The sequence below is a fragment of the Antechinus flavipes genome, chromosome 4, assembly GCF_016432865.1.
Source record: "Antechinus flavipes isolate AdamAnt ecotype Samford, QLD, Australia chromosome 4, AdamAnt_v2, whole genome shotgun sequence".
Classification (NCBI taxonomy): Eukaryota; Metazoa; Chordata; class Mammalia; order Dasyuromorphia; family Dasyuridae; genus Antechinus; species Antechinus flavipes.
This window is the reverse complement of record NC_067401.1, coordinates 450430005-450451696: the sequence shown is the minus strand read 5'-3', so window position 1 is coordinate 450451696 and position 21692 is coordinate 450430005. Positions and strand designations below refer to the sequence as shown.

The following is a 21692-nucleotide window of genomic DNA, read 5'->3' as shown; positions in this document are numbered from 1 at the left end:
CGGGCGCCGGGGCAGCTCTAAGGCTGAGGGGGAGGGCGGGGGATGCATCTGTGTAGACCCTCCCCCGCCTTCCTAGCTCCCCTATTAAGTCAGTGCCAGGGACAGCACGCCCACTAAATTTGGGCGCCCAGTCATTCACTTCAAATCAATAAACGTTTACAAAGTGCCGAGCGCTGGCCTAAGTTTTGGGGCTACGGAAATGGGCAAAGGACGTCCCTGCCCACCAAAGCTCACAATCTAACGTGGGGAAGGGGAGGGAAATGGCGCAGATCCGTATGTACCATCCAGGCTCTCTACAGAGAAAACAGGAGACAATGAACAGAAAGAAGCCAGGGAAGTAAGAGGGCTTGGGGAGGACTTCCTGCAGGAGGTGGGATTTTAGCTGCATTCGAAGCGGAGGGAGAGTGCTTCAGGTTTGGAGCACGTTCAGAAGGCACGGCCGCAGATACGTGAGAGGATGCCTGGGGATAAGTCCCCGATGGTCTTCCCCTAGTTCCACAATGTTCTGTTCAGATCCCCTCTAACTTCTCGCCTCGGATGAGAACTGTGTAAGCGGCCGCCTCCTTCCTGTTTCAAGGTGATCTTACTTTCTTGCAGTGCTGCCCGAAAACGCCAACTTTCCTTATCGGCGATACGATCGGCTCCCTCCAATCCATCAATTCTCCATAGAAAGTGACACCGACCTTTCGGAGACGGCCGAGCTCATTGAGGAGTACGAGGTTTTTGATCCGGCCCGAGCCAGACCCAAAGTCATCCTGGTCATAGGTAAGAGCTCCCCCTCTAGCCAGGGATTGGCCCAAATGTCAGATCGATCCCGGAATTGCAGTAAGACTTCCAGCAGCTTGCTTTGTTGGGCGTGGCCAATGTGTTGTGAGAAAGGGATGAAAGGTAGAATATTCTGGGTCTTCCATCCCAGAACTGCACCAAAACAGCCACTAGAAGCCCATGGGCCAAGCCAGGCCCCATGCCGTATAGAGGGCCCAGGTGTTCTGCAAGGCTGCCTGTCCAACAAAGTCTCGAAGCTCGGAGAAACATGACAAATAATGGAAGGGGTCCAGGCCCAGATGAGGATGGACCAGCCCTGAGGAGGGCCCTACACTCTATCCTGACATACCAGAGAGGGTCCCCTGGAAAGGGAGGTGGGGTGGGGTAGAGGCCAAAGGGAGGAGGTGGAGGTCACCATTGGAACCCAGATCCAGGGGTACAACATCAGACCAATGAGCTCACTTAAAAGCATGGCAGGGACAGACTCTGATGGGGGAACAAAGCCACAAAACCCAGAAAGAGAAGTAAATAATAGAAGATAACAACTGATTTTTTAAAAAAAGTATTTCAAACCTAGGGCTTCTCCTCCCAAAAGGAGTAAATAGCCAACCAGACATTGAGATTCAGAGGGAAAATGGAGGGTTCTCAAGAACTTATTCATACATAGAAGAAATTAAGCAAGACATGCAAAAAATGAAAGGACTCTCTGGGGGAAATAATTAGAAGGAGAATAAAGACTTTGAAAGAACAAGTGGGAAATCTGACCCAAGAAATAGAACTCCTGAAAATAAAATAGACCAAAATAAAAATCAAGGTATCTATACAACAGCAAGGGATATGGGAACAAAATCACAACCTGGGGTGGGGGGAGGCGGGGAGTAAGAGCTCTGATGTCAAAAACAACTACTTTGGACAACAGGCTGAGGAAAGATCATTTTTTTTAAAAAGCCTGGATATTCTATCTCAGAAGATTACAAATGGAAACTGCTCATATCTATTAGAACTGTTGGACAAAGAAAAGAGAGAATCTGCTGGTCCCCCTGCTGAAAAAATTCCAGAAAGAAAAGCCCCAGCAATGACATGGTGAAAAACAAAAACTCACATCAGTGGGGGGAAATGCTGAAAATTCTAGAAGGAAGCAGCTCCAGCACCCAGGAACCCCGGTCAAAATCGTCAAGGAGCATTTAGAATATCTAAATGCCGGCCAGCCTCTGTGCTAAGCATTGGGGATACAAAGAAAGGGAAAAGCAGTCCCACAACATAGCTGATAATGTGTAAACAACTCTATACATACAAGAGAGATTTGGGATAAAACAGACAGGAGTAGGAAACAGGATGATTCGGTGGACTCCAGAGAGGCTTTGGGGGCCGGGGTGGGTGTGTGTTGGGACTTAAAGGAAGGAAAGAGGCAGATGAGAGAAAGAAGAGAGCTCCAGGCATGAGAATAGCCAAGGGAATTGTCCAGTGTGTAGTCTGAGATGGTGAGTAGCATCCAGGAGGCTGTAAGGAGGAGGATCTGCAGGGTATGGAGGTGTGAGGAGGCCAGATAGGAAGGGCCCAAAATTAAACCAAGGGTTTTATGTTGGATTCTGGAGGTAATAGGGAGCCAATGGAGAGTATCTGGGGAGGGGAGAAGCCTCATGTGCCAAGCTTTGCTTTTGGTAGCTGAGTGGAGGAAGGTAGGGGTATGGAGACAGCCAGGGACTGAGAGACTGACTAGAAAGCCATTGGAATGGATGGTGAGGGGTGGGGACAGTGTCAGAGAAGAGAAGGGCACATGCATGTAGGATAGAGATAGCAAAGGTGGAATCTATCAGACCTGACAGCTGATGGGACATTGGGAGGGAGGGAGAATAAGGCAAGAGAAACAGGAAGATTACATTTCTTGAGCAACTGAAGAGAGTCAAATAATGATATATTGCTACTTCTTAATAAGAGGAAAGGAAACAAATGTCTCTTCAGAACCTTAATGTCTTCAAAGGGATTGATAGAGTTCATTTAAGAAAAAAACCAACTGCTGCTAAGGGATTGGAGCAGCGCAGCCAGAACAACGAGAAGACATCAACCTCAGAAGCTCCTCTCATTGGGAGACACTCCAGGGGCCCTCCGATCCAGAGCAATCTCTGCCTGAAAAAGACTCCTTGATTTTTCATCTGGAGACCTTCAGATGTGGGCTGAGCTGCAGCACCTCAAGCTGTTCTCATCGTGGGAAAGATTTCCCTGAGCTCCAGACTCGATTCACTTCTTTGCTACATGGCATCTACTCCCTTTGACCTTGCCCGCAGGACACGGCAGAACCAGCTGCTCCTTTCTCTGACTGACACAGGAAGGCAGCAAGGAATCCGAGGTCCAATTAACTAGGTTATGCTGGACATTTCCATTTTCCAAACAGAAATAAAATAGGAAACTGCTATTGATTTTATCTCTATCATCTCTCAGTTTAGCATCTATCCATCTGTCTATTTACTATCTCTCTCTCCTGTGTGTGTGTGTGTCTGACTGTCTGTCTGGTTATCTATCTACTACCTACCTATATTTATCATCTTTCTACTATATACATACATACATACATACATACATACATATATGTGTATGTGTATACACACACACACACACATACATGTCTCTCTGGTTCTCTCTCCTATCTCTATCATCTCTCAATCTATCTGGCTATCTCTTACATCTGACAGTCTCTCATATCTGGCAATCTCTCACATCTAGCAATCTCTCCCATCCAGCTAGCTAGCTATCACTATGACTTTATGAGTAGAGTAATGTAGGATGAGAGACTAGGAAACATTACGAAATTCATGAGAACCATTAATATATGATGAATCATGAACCTCTATTGTTAAAAATGAGATTTTGTCTGATGGTTAAGCCTTTTAGAACCAAAAGCCAAAGAAAAGATGATTCATGAAAAGCTCGTTTCATAGGTCAAGTCTAACCGAGAATTATTTCTTCATCTCCACCAGAGATAAGTGGAAAACAAAGCATTTTCAATGAATCACCTTTTACCTGGTGAGACATCTCATTGACTTAATGGTATCATTAATGTCCAAGTGAAGGTTGTCTGCAGTGGCCACCCATGAGCTGCCCCTTGCTGGGATTTTGTCAGTACCCTGGGAATTGAAGTTTATTCTCTGTGAAAACGTCTCCATTCTTGGTTACACAGGCGACTGATAAAGCATGAATATTGGGTCATTTTTAATTTACTCCGAATTTATGGATTCCTACAATTTGTGTTTATCCCGAAGAAGGAAAACTCCTTGAAAATCCCCTTGGGGGGATCTTTACATATGTTTACCATATGCATTGGCCCATCGTAGGAGTTTTAGAATGCTTATTAAACGGAAGAATGAACGAACGAATAAATAAGTGTGATTAAGAATAGAGCAAGAAACAAAAATCAACTGAAAATTTAATTTTTATGAAATGGAACCCTATGAGGCCAAGTATATCTTCATTTGGGTCTTTGTACACACATTCTCCTCCACCTAATGTGGAGCTGTTCAAATAGCAGGTGCCTCATTAATGCACACTGAAACTAATTAGACAGCTTAAAGTGCAAAAATAAAAAGCCATCTTCATGACTTTACTGTAGCTTCTTGGTTCTGTTTTTCAGGCAAATCAGTTTGCCCCAAAGACCAACCAAGACTTGGCACCTCAGCTACTGGAGGCAACGTAGCCGCTAATGCATTACAAGGCCTGTTCCAAACCAAAAGGGTTTCGTTGACAAGAGAGAAATTCAAGATTGTGATTTTTCACTGGGGTGGGGAGAGGGAGGGTTGACCAAGGCATTTGTGGCTGATCCCATCACTGTTTTAGAATTACCCACAAACAGTCCTGGCAAGGCTCCGTTTCTTTTCCCAGAGTTCCAAAAAAATGATTCTTGTTCAGTTAGAAGAATAGTAGGCACAAATGGAATGATGTCTGAATAAAGGGGCCTTTTTCTGGATTTAGAACTTATCTCACATTGTTATGGGGAGAATCAAATGAGAAAATATTTGTAAAGCCCTTAATTGGGCCTGGCGCACAATAGGTTCCAAGTTCCCTCCCCCATTTCCCCCAGAACAGAATCCTCCTGAGAATTGAGGAGGATACCAGAATTCACTGAATTCAATAAGGTCCAGATTTAAGCAGCATCTTCTTGGTTTACAGACAGAGACACACACACAGAGAGATAGAGTGTGTATGGATATGTCATAGCAACAATAAAACTCCTGCTTTTTATTCTCTCTGTCTCTGTCTCTTCTCTGTCTCTCATTCTCTCTCTTTCTCTGTCTCTCTCTGTGTCTCTGTCTTTCTCTCTGTGTCTGTATCTGTCTTCCTCTGTCTCTGTCTCTCTCTCTTTCACACACACAATCGGAAAAACATTTTATCCTAAAATTTTGAAGCCAACAGCCCCAAGAGGTCCAGTGTGCCCATAGTGGGCATCAATTTATTGGCAGAAAAATAGGGAAATGCCCCCCCTGGGCCCTAGACCACAGAATGCTGCTGTGACCATTTTTCCAGGCCAGAGCTATCCAGGTTTGGGGCTTATTTTCCTCATCTCGATTCCTAAAAGGGCTGTGAAGGATTTTTTCAAATGCACTGTATAGAACAGGCTCCTGGCTGGCAATGGAGCTGCCCGAATCCCTCATCTAGCATGAAGGGTCAGATGGGGCCACCAGTGCCCTTGCCCGGTCTGCACTTTGGTGTGCACTCTGGGGTATGCTGACCTCCCAGCAATTCTGCAAATGGAGCTGCCGACTCCATCAAGCAGCCGTGGGTTTTGTGCCTTTTGTGAGCAGAGCTATCCTGGGGCGGGCAGTCAGTCAGTTAGGCAATCAATAAGCACTTACTGAATGCCTCGTGTTCCAGTCACTCTGTAATGCACTTCGGATCCAGAGCCAAAAATCAAACAGTCCCTGACCTCCAGGACCACATGGAGATGTTCCCTCAAATTAACTGTTTGAGACAAATAAACAGAGATTCCAGGAGCCTGGAGTCCCTGTGGAAGAGACTCTGGAACCGGGGAGAGCTCAAGGGGGGGGGGGGGGGGAAGGGAGGATGCAACAGAGAAGAATCTGACTACCTGATGATTTCCCACATTATCTAATTATTATTGTCACTGACCCTGAGCCTTGCATAGAAGGGGTATAGGTGGTGTCAGTACTGGTTAAGTTTCAGCACCCTGGGCAAAGTGTCCTGTTGCCCTACCCCAGGTGTGCCTCTTCCTGGGACTGTGTGAAAAGTCCCAGGGCCGTTTTTGGGGGAGTGACCATCCCTGTCCTTTGTTCTCCCCCTCTAGGAGGCCCAGGAAGCGGGAAGGGGACGCAGAGCTTGAAAATAGCTGAGCGCTTCGGCTTCGAGTACATTTCCGTGGGAGAGCTGCTCAGGAAAAAGATCCACAACACCAGCAGCAACCGCAAGTGGAGCCTCATCGCCAAAATCATCACCACGGGAGAACTGGCCCCGCAGGTACGGGCGGCGCCCCTCCCCACCCCCCTCCCGGGCTCCAGCCTCCCACTCCACCCCGGCTCCGGGGCGCCCCTCCCCGGCCGGGCCACAGCCTAAGGCCCCCTTTTCTTCCCGCAGGAAACCACCATCACGGAGATAAAGCAGAAGCTGATGCAGATGCCCGACGAGGAGGGCATCGTGATCGACGGCTTTCCGCGGGACGTGGCACAGGCAATCTCCTTCGAGGACCAGGTAAGGAAGGCGCTCTGCCGCTCCCAGGCCGGCCCTTCCGAGCTCTGGCAGGAGCCTAATGCGCTCCGCGCCCAGGCTAGCCCGCGGGCTCTCGGGGCTCCAAAACGGGCCAGCGCCAGCCCCCACCCACCCACCCGTGGGAGCCAGGGCCTCCCGCCCGCCAGAAGTCAGACGCCTTTCACCTTCCTCCCGAAACATTTCTCTGCTGATTCTTATCTCCTTGTGATAGAAAAATGGCCTCGTCGTTAAATGAGCCTCGTCCGAAATAGGGCGCCCGCCACAATTAGCCGTGTCTCAGTCACCGCGTTTCTTACTCATCAAAGGCAAGTCCTCTTATCTGAATTGTCAGAGAGAGACAGAGACAGAAACAGAGAGACAGAGACAGAGAGAGAGGCAGAGAGACAGAAAGAGATAGAGAGAGACAGAGAGAGAGAGGCAAAGAGACAGACACAGAGGCAGTGACTGAGAGAAATTTCAATTTGCAGAAACCTGTGCAACATCATATCAAAATAATAATCTTAGTAAGGGAGCTGAGGAGCCATTACTTCAGAGCCAGTCAAATGTCTGTCTTTCTTTCTTTCTTTCTTTCTTTCTTTCTTTCTTTCTTTCTTTCTTTCTTTCTTCCTTCCTTCCTTCCTTCCTTCCTTCCTTCCGTCCTTCCTTCCTTCCTTTCTTTCTTCCCTCTCTCCCTCCTTATTCTTCCCTCCCTCCCTCCCTATTCTTCCCTACCTCCCTATTCTTCCCTACCTCCCTATTCTTCCCTCCCTCCCTTCCTTCCTCCCTTTCCTTCCTTTCTTCCTTCCTTCCTTCTTTCCCTTCCTTCTTTCCTTCCTTCCTTCCTTCCTTCCTTTCTTCCTTCCTTCCTTCTTTTTTTCCGTCCTTCCTACCTTCCTTCCTTGTTTTCCTTCCTTCCTTCCTTCCTTCCTTCCTTCCTTCCTTCCTTCCTTCCTTCCTTCCTACTTTCCTTCCTTCCTTGTTTTCCTTCCTTCCTTCTTTCCCTTCCTTACTTCCTTCTTTTTCTTCCTTCCTTCCTTCTTTTTCTTCCTTCCTTCCTACCTTCCTTCCTTCCTTCCTTTCTTCCTTTCTTTTTGGTAGTAAGACCCAGATAAATGGGGTGCTGGTTTTATTTGAACTGCTTGTTTGACTGAGTTGGAGCATTTGCCCAATTCAAATTTAAGAGAGATTTAACAAAGACAACTGGAGGAGCTGAAAGGTGCCTAAGAGCTGGCCCTGGCCCTCTGGGAGCTGTCACTTACTGCTCAAAGCACCAAGAGGCAGCTGCAGCCGCCATCTTCTCCTGGCCATAAATTCTACAGATTAGAAGCTCCAGAATTCCATCAAAAGCCCATGAAATAGTGATGACTCCGGGTCTCCTGGGCCTTTATTTCTGTGTGAGAAACGGCACTGATCTGATCACGAGCTGCTTCTCTCTCCACGGATGGGGCATTGCGATCACACCTGATTTTTGTTTCTGACAACAGTCAGTGATGGGTCTAATTTGTATTATAGGCACTACAAACAAGGCTTCACATGCAATGTCCATGTCAAGGATCTTGCCTTTCAGCAGCAAAGCATAAATAACAGAGTTTTTCATCTCTGAGGCCATAATGAGAGCTTCTGTTCTTCATGTCCCGAGCCCCATGCTATTAGCAGAGACTTTAACATCTCACTGGAGCATCATGGGTGCGGGCCATTTACCAGGGCAAGTTACGCCCAGCAGTACCCTACATCTTCTGTGGCTCTTGTTCACATTCTCCCATAAATCCCCAGGGAAAGCTCTGGGCTTTGATAATGGGGCAAGGGATCCACCCGCTACTCTTCCTTCACTGCTGCGTCCGGCCCTCCTCCTGCCCTGTCTTTTCTTGTGTTGTCTCTGGTATACAGCAGCCAGCTACACACCTGGCTCAGGGGAGGCCAAATGCCATCTAAACAGATGAACGAACCAGGCAAAGGGCCACGAACCAGAGAAAGTTCCAAGCCGGCCAGCATGGACTCTCCTGGGGCTGCAGCCCCTGGCCCAGCTCCTCCCGGGCACAGTGTAGGGCCCCGGGCCAGTCCTCCTGGTTGCTCCTGAGAGAAGCTGGGGAAGCGTCTGTCTCCCCCTCTCTTGGGAGGGGCTTCTCCACCTCCTTCATGCCTCCACTGCTCTCGATTTGCTCCAGCTCACCCATTCTTCTTGTCCAATTGTCTCTTCTCAATGTCAGAGGCATCCTGGGCAATCTTCCTCAGGTCATTCATAAGCTTCCTCAGGCACCAGAGATTTCCCCAAAAAAAAGACTGATAGAAAATGGCCCATTTCTCTTCGTTCCACGTCAAAGACTTTTGGCAGAGTTAAAATGTGAGTTACTCACACACATACAAAAGGAAGCTTGATAAGGCGGGGTCAGGCTGAGGGAGGGGGACGCCCTCAGGGGGGCCTGCTGTCAGATCAGGAGAGAAAAGCAGCATGGGGGCTGGGCCATCCCCCCGGGGAGGTCTTGAGGGAGCTCAGTCCAAGAGGGAGGGAACTTGTGGGGTGCAAGAGCTTGGCGGATGGAGGAAGCCCCCGGGAGTGCACGGCTCCAGCGTGATGGCCAGTGCCTGAGAGCCAGAATCCAACCCAGAAGGGGCTGAAGCGAGTGCAGTTCGCAGGTCTTTGAATAGACGTTGTTATACTTTCTCCCAAAGGAGCCACCTTGTCAGCCCAGGCCGGAGCTCACGGCCACGGGCATCTTTCCTGAGAGCACAGGAGAAACCTGTGGGAGCTCCCCCGGGAGCGAGCCTCAGACCTCGGACTCTGCCATTTCACTCCATCTCAGGATTAGCCATCTAGAATCAGGCAAAGAAGCAATCCCAGGACAGGCAGCCGAAAGCCTGGCTCCGTCTCCCCTGTTTGAGCCTCCCTGCCCTGGCTGTCACCTGGGAGTTATTGCCATGTGGCCAGAGAGGGCAAAGAGTAACCAGTCCTGCCTTCTGCTCACCCGCTGCCCCAGCAAGATACTGCAAGGGTACCCCCGTGCTCTGTGCAGAGACAAGAGTCCTTTGGGTGGGAGGGCCCTCTTCTTCAGGGGCCCCTCAGAGACCCGGAAGGCGATTGCGCCATCTGCCCAGAGTGCCTAAGAGCTGGGCTCAGGGGAACTTGGCAGAGCGGCTCTGTGCACATCTGCCATTTGCCAGGAGAATGGAGGCTCCTTGAGGGCAGCAACTGTTCCTCCTCTGGGGTTTTGCACCCGAGCTCCCAGGGCAGTGCCTCAAATAGAGCGAATGAGCCCAAACCCCACTCCCTCGCTGGCTACCTGTGTGACTGCGAGCCAGTCATTGGGAAATGAAGCAATAATGCCCCCTGTGCCCGCTCCCAGATGCAAGAAAATGTAAAGTGTCTGACAGAGCTCAGCATGTGAACCAGGGCTAGGTGTCGGTCCGGCCAGCAAAGGTCGCACGGCTCCCTTCGCTCTCTGGGCAGTGCTTTTCTGACAGACTCGGACAACCTCTTAATGACCTGCCACCTTTATTGAGCCTCGCTTTGGTCAATTTGCCAGGAAGTCAGAAGCAAAAATGGCTCAATGGACACCAAGGAAAGGCTTCATTCGGAAGTGGATCGGGCACGCCCCCAAAGCTGCGTGTACCTCGGGAAGGACACAGCTGCGAGAAACCCAGCAGGAGGTTGTGAGGCAGCTCACGGGGCTGGGGATGCAAGGATTAAACACCTGCACACCCACACATATATTCAATAAGATACTAAAGCAGGGGTCATCAAGACAACAGCTCTCCCCATAAATTTGAGGCACACGTGTGTGTCACAGGGGGCTTGGAGGTGGGGAAACGAGTAGGAAAATTCACGTTGGCGAGCAGTTCAGGACTCCAGCCTATACGCCAGAACGGTCTCTTTTAGGGCACAGCTCGGAGTATCCCTCTCCTCCTCATCTCCTGAACTTCTCTCTATTGTGGAGGGAAAGTTCTTATCTATTATTCTCAGGCCATGGAAGTAGTAATAAACTAACAAGAACCGATTTCGTAGCCACCTTAAACTCTGGCTCTGCAGATCTTCCCAGGTTGCTCTAAAAGTTTCAAGGGTTTTCTCCCTTGAGCCATGAAGGGCAGAAAAGGTCAACATAGGAAGTCCTCTGAAGAATTCCTTTCACCCTCAAGCTGGCAGCAGAAAACAAGACAGCCCTGCCTCCGCTCTTCAGCCAGGGTGGAGGACTTTCCTTTCCTCCAATAAGCCCCTTCAAACAGTAGAACTTTATTCCAATCAGATCAGCTCCCCACATCCATAGTCATCCTTCCCTCTCGGCTCTCAGCTCCAGCTCCAAGACTCCTGGCTTCTGGATCCATTTCTCTGATCTTTTTCCTGTATTTTGTTTCTTTGAGCCCTAACTCTTGCTGCAGCTTATTATTTGCTGCCTTCTAATGACTCACATTAGTGTCTTTTCATGAGTAGCGCACTCTTATTTAGATGGAAAAACCCCAAATCTACACTTTGGTCACATATAACACGAAAATATATTGTACAATATCTCTTGCCCCAAAACAGGTCTTTCACTTGGAGTTTCTAGCAATCAGCTCCCAAAATCCTGAAAGTTATTATATTCAAGTTAGATGTTGAGAAAAATGCTCTGCAGCCCTTGGTATTTACAGTTGCCTTAGAGAGAGGTTGTCCTCTTGCTGGTCGTCTCAGAATTTTTACTTGAATTTTTTTTTCTCTTAATTCCACAAAAAAATTCTTTTTTCTGTCCCTCCTAGCAAATAAAATCTCCAGCTAAGAAAAAGACACCACCTTATGTCTGGATTAACTGAGGCAAGCAGGAGGGCAGTTTAAACAATGATAATAGTGAACAAGAAAACAACTTCGAAATCAATGGAGAGAATATCTTGACTTTCAGAAAACTTAGGGACAACCAAAGCTCCCCATGTCTTGTCAGAAAAGCAGGCGTATGGTGGCGCAGAACGAGACTTACATTTTTAGACAGGACCAACATATGTTTTATTTTGCTTAACTGTGCTTGTTTGTTAAAAGGGAGGTTTGGGGGGTTTGTTTTTGTTTTTTATGGAATACAAAATTGTGAGGAGAGAAGGAAAGTGGAAAGCGGGGTGGTAACAACAACAAAAAAGGAAAAGCTCAGCAATGAAAAAATTATAAAAGAAAGGAAAGGAAGTTCAGAAAAGTACCCAGACAAGCAGGGCACTATTGGTACTTGTGTGGTAAAAAGGAGTCTATAAAAAACAAGCTGTATGGAATTTGGGATTTGTAGTTTCACCCGCTTCTTTTTTTGAATATGCAAATGTTGGTTGATGTTTGTCAAGTTTATATTTAAAAAAGAAAAATATCTTCAAGATATTTAACCACAAAGAAAAGCAAAATAATGTCCTTCCTCAGGAGACTTGCTCTCTTGCTGAGGAAGGGTAAATAGAACACATAGTGGAGTAGCTGCTCTAGGAGAAGTGGGATAGACAGGCAACATGTAGTCAAGGAGGGAGGGACCACATCCAATGGTCATGACAAGGGAAGCCATAGAGGAAGATGAAGGGCTCTGTGTGTGTTTGTTTGGGGTGAGTGGGAATTACAGTTCAAAACTGTGGAATGATGGGCTGAGAAGGCAGGAAAATTTTAGGACAAGGCCGGAGTAGGGAAACTGAAAAGAAGCAGTAAGAAATGAGACTTGATTGTGGAGGGTCTCAAAAGCCAGGCCCAGCAATGAGACTTGTCCCAGGGAGCCACTGACTATTTCTGAGCGAGGGAATAACTTAAGTGGACCCAAGCATGTGAGTGCTGATTGTAAAGACTGAGACATGGACAAGAAGTGAGGCTCTGAACCAGTGGGGGCAGGGAGACCATGATGTTTTACCCCAAAGTTGTCACCAGGCTAAAATGTAAACCGCTCTGCTCTTTCTGGTGTGGGGATCTCCCTCCCCCAGGGCAGGTTTCAGTGCATCACCAGCTGAGAGATAACAATTTGCTCAGTTCTGAGTCAACATTTGAGGCTGGGCTCTACTCTCCACCAAGACTAGCTCTCAATCTGGAAAATAAATCAGAAGTGATTGGGGGAAGATTGGGGGCTTATCCTTGAGTATGGGAGCGGGAAAGAGCCAGAGTAAGAGGGTCTGGTCTCAGATTCTGCCTCTGACACCTCCTCTGTGGCCCTAATAAGTAATCTCTTCTTAAGCATTCTTTATTTTATCATTTCTTCCTAATTATTAAAACTGGGGGACTGAGGTGAGGGGGGAGAGGTCTCTTCCAACCCCCAAGCCCTGCCCCAGAGAGCTGCTCCTGTAACTTTAGGCTTAAAGGGGGTGGCTCCTGGACATGGCAGATGGAAGCCCCTCCCCCGTCCGAGTCCGCACTCCCCCAGCCCGGATAATGAATTCCCAATCTGCATTTCTTGTCATTTAGGATGTCAGAGTGCAAGGCTGCCACTATAACCCTTTAACATGTGCTTCTTTGAAGGAGAAAGTGTAAAAAGCCGGTTGAATTTAATAAGCTGTTGGGTGCTTCTAGCTGAGCTCCATTTGGAGCCTTTTAAGGGGAAAAAGGGGATCATTTGGGAATTTCAGAGTTTAGGAGGGTGCTGGCAACTCATCCACAAACAAGAAGTTGTCCCAGGAGGGCGGGCCCTCCTCTCCCTCCCCCGGCGGCCCCTCATTGTTTTGCTGTTTGGAGATATCGGAGACGGCCTCTTTTCGGAGCTGACTCACGAGCTGAGTTGTTCTGCCCTCGAAGGGCTGACTAACTCCTTAAAAGGTCTCTTTGAAAGAGCCGGGATGCAGGTGGTTGCTGTTCAATCATCTTTAGTCATGTCTGACTATGACCCATTTGTGGTCTTCCTGGTAAAGACACATTTCTTTCTCCAGTTCATTTTATAAATGAGGAAACAGGCAAACAGGAAGAAGCGACTTGTCACACAGCTAGAAGTGTCTGAGATCAGATTTGCACTCAAGAAGATAAGTCCTCTGGATTCTACCACCTGGCACCCCAAGCGGCCCTGGATTCATGTGATGTAGCCGATGAAGGAGAGTGTTCAATGTCCACTAGGAGCTATATGATCCTGGGCTAGTCATTTCACCTCTTTGAGCCTCAGTTATGGGCAAATTAATGAAGAATTGGCCTCCCAGGGAAGAAAGAGGGAGAAACTTGCCTTTTGTCCGCTGACGTAATGTGTCCAGGGTGCGAGGAGGGCCCCTCAATCCTCCACTCCCAGCCTCAACGTGGAAGTCTGAAGACCTAGGCGGTCCCTCGAAGGCCTGGGAGACTGGTCAGAAGGGTAGGGGCTGGGGCCGCCTACTGATGGCAGATTGGTTGGTCCGTCTTCGGAGACTGCCGCGAGATTCAGACGTGGTCTGTAAAGAGTTTGGCGGATTGTCAAGCAGCGCCACAATGACCGTGATTTCTGCTAACGGACAAGTCCAGGCCACAGCGGTGAGCACAGCAGATGCCGGCAACACGGGGCCTTCCAGAGAGAAAAGGGCATCGTGGGAATTGTCCTCGGTGTTTCCTGCCTTTTCCGTGAGTGCAATCAAGGCTACCTTTCGCCTGAGATGCCCGACTCGTTGGGTGAGCTCGAGTTTATTTACCCCCCTTGGTGGGCTTGGAGAGGGAGCCGTATTGGGAGGTTTCCAAGGAGAACTCTGCCCGAGAGGGGAGGAGCCAAGGGGGGTTTCCTCCAAGCTGATTCTGGCCCAGAAGCCCTGACTGTGCTACGCCACAGTCACTGGGCAGATACTGGGCCTTAGGCCTGTGTTCACACATGAGCATGTGTAGACCTATGGCTGGATGTGGAGAGCTTCAAAAGATACTGCCGGTGAGCGAGCAGAGAGCTTCCTGGTCCTGCAGATTCTGCGAGGGGATGACAAGCTGTGGTTGCTCCTCGGGTGCTAGACTATGGGCTAAAAGAGTCTCCTGGCTCTCCTTTTCTGGAGACCTACAGAATCTCAGCATTACCACTGAGAAGGCGTTCAAAACACAACCTAGAGGAAAGCAAAGGGGCTGGCCAGAGCCCAGAGTGTTGGGCCCGGATCAGCTCAGGTCAGCAGCGTAATAATAGTGACCCTTCATAGAAAACTGCCCGACAGATGCTCAGAAGGTCACCCAACCAAGGGCAAGCCCGGAGAACGCAAGGAGCCTAGGAGACAGCCCTGACGTCCGAAGGAACCAGGCCTGGGAACAACAAAAACGGCCTTTGAAAATTTGAATATTGAGGGAGTTCAGAGCTGAATAAGGAAGAGATGAGTAGAGCAGAGTGGGTTGTGGCAAGAGAAAACTGGAAAGGAAAAATCTCTGATTCCTCTTTGGCTCAGTCTTCAGTAAGGAGAATGTTCTTTAGACAAGAGGGAATGGAGGATAATAAAAAGACCCAGGTCCTTTCAACAAAGCGGGCATCTTAGGTGGAAAACGACACCCGGGTGAAGCCTGGAGTTGGCCACACAATGTCCCGCTTTCCAAAAGGCAGAGACTGGAAAACTACAGACCAGTTAGGACGATGTCAGTTGCTGACAAGATCAAAGAACACAGTATTTAAAAGACAATTTTAAGCGCCTTGATGAAAGCGCAATAAAGGCCATTGAAGGTTCACCATGAATCAGACCAGTCTAGCCCCATTTCCCTTTTTGGTGGTGTGACGAGGCTGGCGGATGAAAGGGAGGCCGGAGAAAAGGTGGGTGTGGACTTCAGGAAGCCTCTCTGCGATCTTCTGCCAACATTGAAAAGCACGCCCAGGCTCATCACAAATTAGGTGGCCTCCAAGCCACTCTCAAAGGCTGAAGAGAATGTGCCGTTGTCATCCTAATGACGTCCTGAAAGACCCAGTTTTTGGATGAAGAGAGAAAGCGTGGGTATGACTTTTTCTGGTGGGGAGGAAACTAACTCAGAAGGAAGAGCCAATACTTTGGGCATTAGATTAAGAAAGATTGTGGCCATCCAGAGGGATGGGCTGAAAGCTGGACACATGACAACTTCTAAAGATTGGTCCAGAAAGGAGGATGGGATGGGGAAGCCCGGACTTGGCAGGGATGTTTTGAGGTTTTACGGGAGCACAGTATAATTATAAGTGCCTCCCTTCGGGGGTAGTATTTAACTAGAGGCTGGATGATCCTTTACCCAGGATGGCATCAGAAGCTCCTGACACACCAGACGCAATGATCTCCCCAAGATCCTTTGCAGCTTCCTGAGCCTGGGGTTGACTAGATGCTTTGAATATTTTTTGCAGCTTTCTTGGGGGCAGAAGGCGAGGAGCCGGGTCAATTAAAGATGCGATGGAAAAGCAGTGACCTTATTCTCTTTCTGGCTGTTTAATCCAAGTCAAATAGCAAATTGATTTGGACAATGTTTAGCCATTTTATTTGCCTATGGTAAGGAAGGAAAAGCTATTAGAGCTAAATAAATGAGATTGTTCTTAGCTTGATTATTTTAATACCCAAGATTAAGACGTGTGCCCAGGTTTCCTAGGAGCTCCTTACTCAGGAGTTTATTGCAATTAGTTTGGTAATAAATTTTAAATGGCAAGCTTAACTCAAAAGGTTACACAATATCACTGCAGTTTCTCTGAGACGTTGAAGATTGCCAGAGCTGTGAGTCAATGTAACCAAAAGGTATCAAAGGCCCTGAGATAAGCCTTAAGGAGACAAGAAAAGAAACAAAGAAAAAGTTCCCATGTTGAAAGAATGAGTGTCTGCAATAGAGAAATCGCTAAGTACAAAGCACATGGCTCAGGAGCTCCCTCTGGCTCGGCCAGCTGCTGACATCTGGACCTGAGGACTTCCAAGGACGGCCTCCTCCCGTGGTAATGACACTTCTTGTAGCAGCCAAATACTGCTGGAGAAAGTCCCCAGATCACATGGACTGGGACCAAGTCCTTCCATTTAACCCTCAGTTTTGTCTTTACCTCTGGTACCTCTTATTCCAACCACCTCCCTCCTGCACTGTACTCCCCCAGCCCGTCCCTCTCAGCAGATACCCACTCAGCTCTCATTTGAGAGCTCCCTCCCTTCTGGCCCCGTGGTCCCCACTTCTGCCTCTTCCCCTGGCCCCACCTTTGCTTCCCACTCCGAGGACAAAGCTGCCCCCTCCTAGACCAGTCTGGCCTTAACTTGGGCCCTTGAACCCATCCCCTTCCTACCTTGGGAGAATGTTTCTTGGCCAACCCTCTCAATAGCCAACCCATCTTCAGTCCCTTCCCTACTGGGCCATCCATCCTGCCCTGTCCTGCCCTTAATCTTGCTGTCCCTCACAATAGCTTTCTCTCTCCTCACTTCCACTGCCGTACTGCTGGAAAGATCTGTCTATACTCAGCCCCACTTCCCTGAAACTCTTTGCAATCCAGCTTCTGGTCTGGTGACTTGGCTGAAGCTGATGACTCAGAGGTCCTCAATGGTCACTTAGCTGCCAAGCCTGGGGCCTGTTCTGGGGACTCACCTTCCTGGACCTTTCCACAGCCCCCATCACCATCCTTCTGTGGCTTCCAAATATGGCTTCCCTCCTATGTGACTTTCTCTCAGACTTCTGCCCTGCATCGTCTCCCTGCTGTCTCTGAGGTGTGAGCATCTTCCCAAGCCTCTAGGATTTCTTTTCCTGCTGCAGTCTTTCTTGGTGACCTTGTGGACTCTGGCAGTTTTAATGATTATCTCTATAAGGATGGACCCCAAGTCTAATTTAGGGCTACATCCCTCCCATGCTCATTAGACATCTCCATCTGGAGGGTCCCAAATTGAGCTCCCCGTACCCCAACACTCCTCCCAATCTTATTCCTGTTAGCCTCCACCCCCCATGCTCCCAGTCATCTCAACTTGAACCTTCAAGTCATACTGACTCTTTCCTCTCCTCCATATCCAGTCACTCTCTTAAGTCCTTCTCCATTTTGCTTCTATCTCTTCTCTGCTTCCATCTGCTTGACTTTCCAATGGGCCCTTTCACATAAGCTACCAAAATAACCTTAGTAAAGCATGGGCCTGACCATCTTACCCTGCTCACAATTATCGGGAGCCACCTTTTGTCAATGGGATGAAATGGAATCTCGTTAGCTTAGAATTTCCAGCCATCCCCAACCTGGCTTTAGTGATTCCACTCATCCTCCTCCTTCTAGATTTTAGCCAGTGACGATTGCTGATCATCCCTCAGACTCGACATGCTATCCACAGTCACACAGGGCTTGGAGCCCAGCTCTCTGGTGCCTTCCCCAGTCCTTCCAGGGACAGACTTCTCCCCATGGACATCATTACACCCGATGACATCATATGTTTATCTGTGCACACTGTGTGTTCCTTCCAGCAGAGTAAAAGCTTACTGTGGGCAAGAACTGGAGCATTTTTCCATCTGTGTATCCCCAGTGTTCACCATAATATCCCACACATTTGTTTTTGGCCAAACCTATGACTTTCTTGCTGCAGAAGACGTGTCAACATATGGGCCTGTGAGCCATATTGCAGACTGATGAAAAGTACTTGAGAAATATTTAATAGGATACTTAAATATTTAGCACAATAAATAAAAACAGGATAGAACATAGATAATGTGAGTGGCTGCCCCAAATGTGAATGACAGGGATCCTTCTACTCATTGTAGTGACCCTGGAGGATGATGTTCCTCTAAGAAAATTTCCTCCACAAATGCAGATGTGCCCTGAGAACCAGAACTCTAAAAGGTCCCATCCTCCCAGGACTTCTCCAAGGCCTTCTCTTTATCCCTTAGGCCACACCTCTGACACCAGAGACCATTGATCAAGGTTGGTTAAATTGAATTGGATAGTTTCTCCAAATTACAAATTCCTGGCAGACACACATTGTCGGATTTTTCTTTGCATTTTTCACTACTTTGCACACAGTAGGTCCTCAATTTTTAAAAGAATGTCTATTTTTGACTGAACTAAGTATACATGACTTTGTTCCCAAGAGTAGCTATGAGGAAGCTTTCCCATTTTTAAAAATCCTTTTCTGGTTGTTGATGCTGACTCACTCCAACACATATTGCTGAGCTTCCTTAATTTCCAAGCCCAATTTCCTTAACGTCTATAAGAGAAAAGGCCAGATCCTTGAGAAAATGCAGACTCGACTGCAGTCTTAGTCTCCTAGGTAGTTGCTAAAATATAAATCCCAATTAAAAGGGTTGTTATTTTCTGAGGGTCTGAAATGCTCTTCTCATCAGGTTCAGCAAAGAGTAGCCTCTGAACGCATAGTGGGATATAACCTATGGGAAAAAAATCTAACGGAAAATGTAGAAGCTGAACTTAGAAAATGGACAAATTAGAGAGGGGGATTAGTCAGGGTATAATTCTTCACTTTGAGGAATCCCCATCACAGGTTTTTTTTTTTTAATCAGATGCTTTTTATTGAGGGTCTAAGGACTTCTTTGGGGTTTAAGAATAAATTTCAGGAGGTTTGAAAAATATGGATAAAAAAGGAAAAGAAAAACCCCTTTTCCCCCACTAACTTTTGGTTTCCTTTGCAATCCTTCAGATATGATTTTATGCATTTAAAAACATTATTCTAAGACAGGAATCCAAGGGGGTTACTGGGCTGTCTGCCCAAGGGGTCCGTGGCACATAAAAAGATTAAAAACACCATTTTAAATCTACTACTTGTGCAATTCCCATTGCTGAGAAAAAATTTCTTAAAATATTGATTTGTATGAAGAAGACTGATTAAATATAAAGGTACATTCATAAGATAGAATAACAGAGAAATAGTGATTTATCAGGGATGGATTCTCTCTGACTTCCATCAAAGACATTGAGCAAGACAAGAAAATCACAGTAAGACCTCTTTAACTTTATATTTACAAATAAACAGATTTACTTGTGGTTGGAAAGTGCTTCACCTATATCATCTCATTTAATCATCACAACAGCCTTGGGGGGGCAGGTGCCACCGATGTTAGCACACCCACTTGGGGGAGGGAGCTCCTGAAACTTCCACCTATTGTTTCCAAGACTTTGCTTTGAGACCAAGAAGGATTAGTCTATGCTTCTTCCACACGACTGACCTTCAGATACATGAAGGCAGTCACCATATCCTTCCTAGGTCTTTTCTTTTTCAAACCCATACTTCCTTAAAGCGATCCTCAGAGAGCACAAATCTATATGGACTACTTGTGTCTCATCCATGGCAGGGTTTTCCAAGCCCGTATTGGTCTAAACAATCACAGTCAGACACACTGGACCTTGACCCTAGCACAGTGATATTGTTCAGTCCTCTTCCAGCATGGGGACAGCAGCCAACCAATGGAGCAGGAGTATGGGTTCCTTCACCTGCCCCATTTTTGTCTGGAGAACCATTCATCTCCACAAAGCCAAGGTGAAAGGCCTAAATATTCATTTATGATCCTCACATTTTGGGCTTCTCCTTCCAGTGTCCAAAACATCAATCTACTGGACAACTGAGAAAGTTTTTAAAGTGACCCCTGGGTGCACCCATGATTTAGCGACAGCAGACCCAGAATTGATTGTCAGAATGGCTCATGGGAGGTAAGAGAAAAGCTGCCATTGGAAGCTGGCTCCCAGACCCCAGATAGTTTGTGAGCATGACACAGAGTAGAAGTTCTTAACTTCTTTTTTGTGTTTCATCAATACCTCTGGCACACTGGTGATGCCAAATGGCTCTCCACTTAGAATTATGTTTATTGCCTGTGTTCATGATCAAAGGAAGTGCTAGATTTCAGTTCAAGGTCAGTGTAATAAAGATGCAGTTTTTCCCCACCACATTCAGGGACCCTCTGAAATCTTGCTGTGGACCCAATCTGTGGGCCCCAGTTAAGAATGCCCAGTCCAGAAGAACAATTAAACAATTTCACTGAATCAATGCTTTCTACCCATCCATTATGCGTGATGTGCTATGGCAGATACCAGAGACCCAAAGTAGAAATGAGATAGAAATAAGTCTTTAAGGATCTTACAATCTAATCGAATGTAGAAGATACAGACACAAATACCGATGCCATGAACTTGAAAACAATGCAAAAGTAAGATCCATAAATGTGCTGGGAGAAATCAGGAGAAAGAGCAATCTTTTCCAACTGATTAAGGAAGGCTTCATGGAAGAAGGGGCTTTTCAGAGGGACTTCAAGAAATCAAAAGGGAAGAGAGACCCTGGAGGAAATCCATCCCAGAATGGATGGAGCAGAAGCTGGGGAACAGTCCATTTTCTAGGATGAAGTGAAGTGATGTATTAAAGTGATATGAAATAAGTCTAGAAAAATGGGCTGCATCCAGGTTGTGGAGAGCATCAAGTGGTGGGCAAGTAAGTGTTGGTGCTTGGGCAATGAGAAGTCAGGCTTTTAAGTCTGGAAGAAGAGACCAGAGCAACTCATTAAAGGAGGCCTTTGGAGAGTGAGATAGCAAACACTGGAGATCAACCAGTCCAGTCGAGAGGTCCAACCCAGGCTGGAGGCTGTGCCAGAGGAATCTAGAGATGCTGGGGAGATGACGGGAATAATGAGACTGAGCAGATAACCAAATGTGGGGTAGTGAGGAAGCCGAACAACCCAGAGATGACTGATCACAGCATCTCGGACTCTGGGCTAGTATGGGAGTCCATTCTAAGCTCTCTGACTGCATTTCTGTGACTCGCGCCTAAGTGCTACAGGATAATTTGTGTCCTGCCGCCTAATCTCTTGGTGGGCCTTCTCAAAGCAATTGGGACTTTTTCCTGCATTATGTCTCACTGTTTTATGAAAAGATTCTGCTCATTCTCTTCCACCACCCTTCTCCACAAATCTGTATAAACAAATTTATATTTTAATGTTGCCCTTGGTTACAAGGCTCTATTGGGCAAGTCAAGTGCTTACAAACTAGTGCCTTTTGATTTCCTCCTTATGTTGCTGATTTTATATCAGTCGAACTTCCATATTGATCATCACTGCTAATAATGTCCTTCCTGTGTCCACCTCCAATTTTCTTAATGTCGGTAAACTATTTCAATATGTCAGGTTAGAGGGCTTCAATTGCAGACCATATCCTTTCTTTGCCTTTCTTTTTCTCCCTTGGATTGGGCTCGCTGGCTTCCCTGAGTGTACGGAGCCAGCTGGTCAGCAAGTACTCTCACATCAGTAGTGGATTCTTTTCTGGCTCGGTTATTATCAATCCTATTTTCTCTGGGGGTGCTCGGTGCTTGCAGTGTCTAGTGTCGTCTGTTTCTTCTCTCAAAGAATGTATTATGCAGACATGAGGCTCGCTACCAGCCTTTCACCTCCTCAGGCCTTGCTCCCAAATCATATTTTCTATCATTTCTTTTGCCATTTGCATATTTTACTTCTACTTTGCTTAGAAATCGCC

The 21692-nt window shown here is 47.3% G+C and overlaps 1 protein-coding gene across 2 annotated transcripts in view; it reads left to right on the top strand.

Annotated features, from left to right (window-relative positions):
• The window catches only part of AK5 (adenylate kinase 5), a 153941-nt gene that overhangs the window by 11642 nt on the left and 120607 nt on the right, over window positions 1-21692 (top strand). The window contains exons 3-5 of one of the 2 annotated variants that reach the window (XM_051999387.1): window positions 670-765; window positions 6059-6228; window positions 6346-6459. In XM_051999387.1, coding sequence (XP_051855347.1) covers window positions 670-765; window positions 6059-6228; window positions 6346-6459 — 380 coding nt within the window. Of the gene's footprint in view, window positions 1-597; window positions 766-6058; window positions 6229-6345; window positions 6460-21692 lie in introns of both variants that reach the window. The other variant, XM_051999386.1, reaches the window with a different exon arrangement.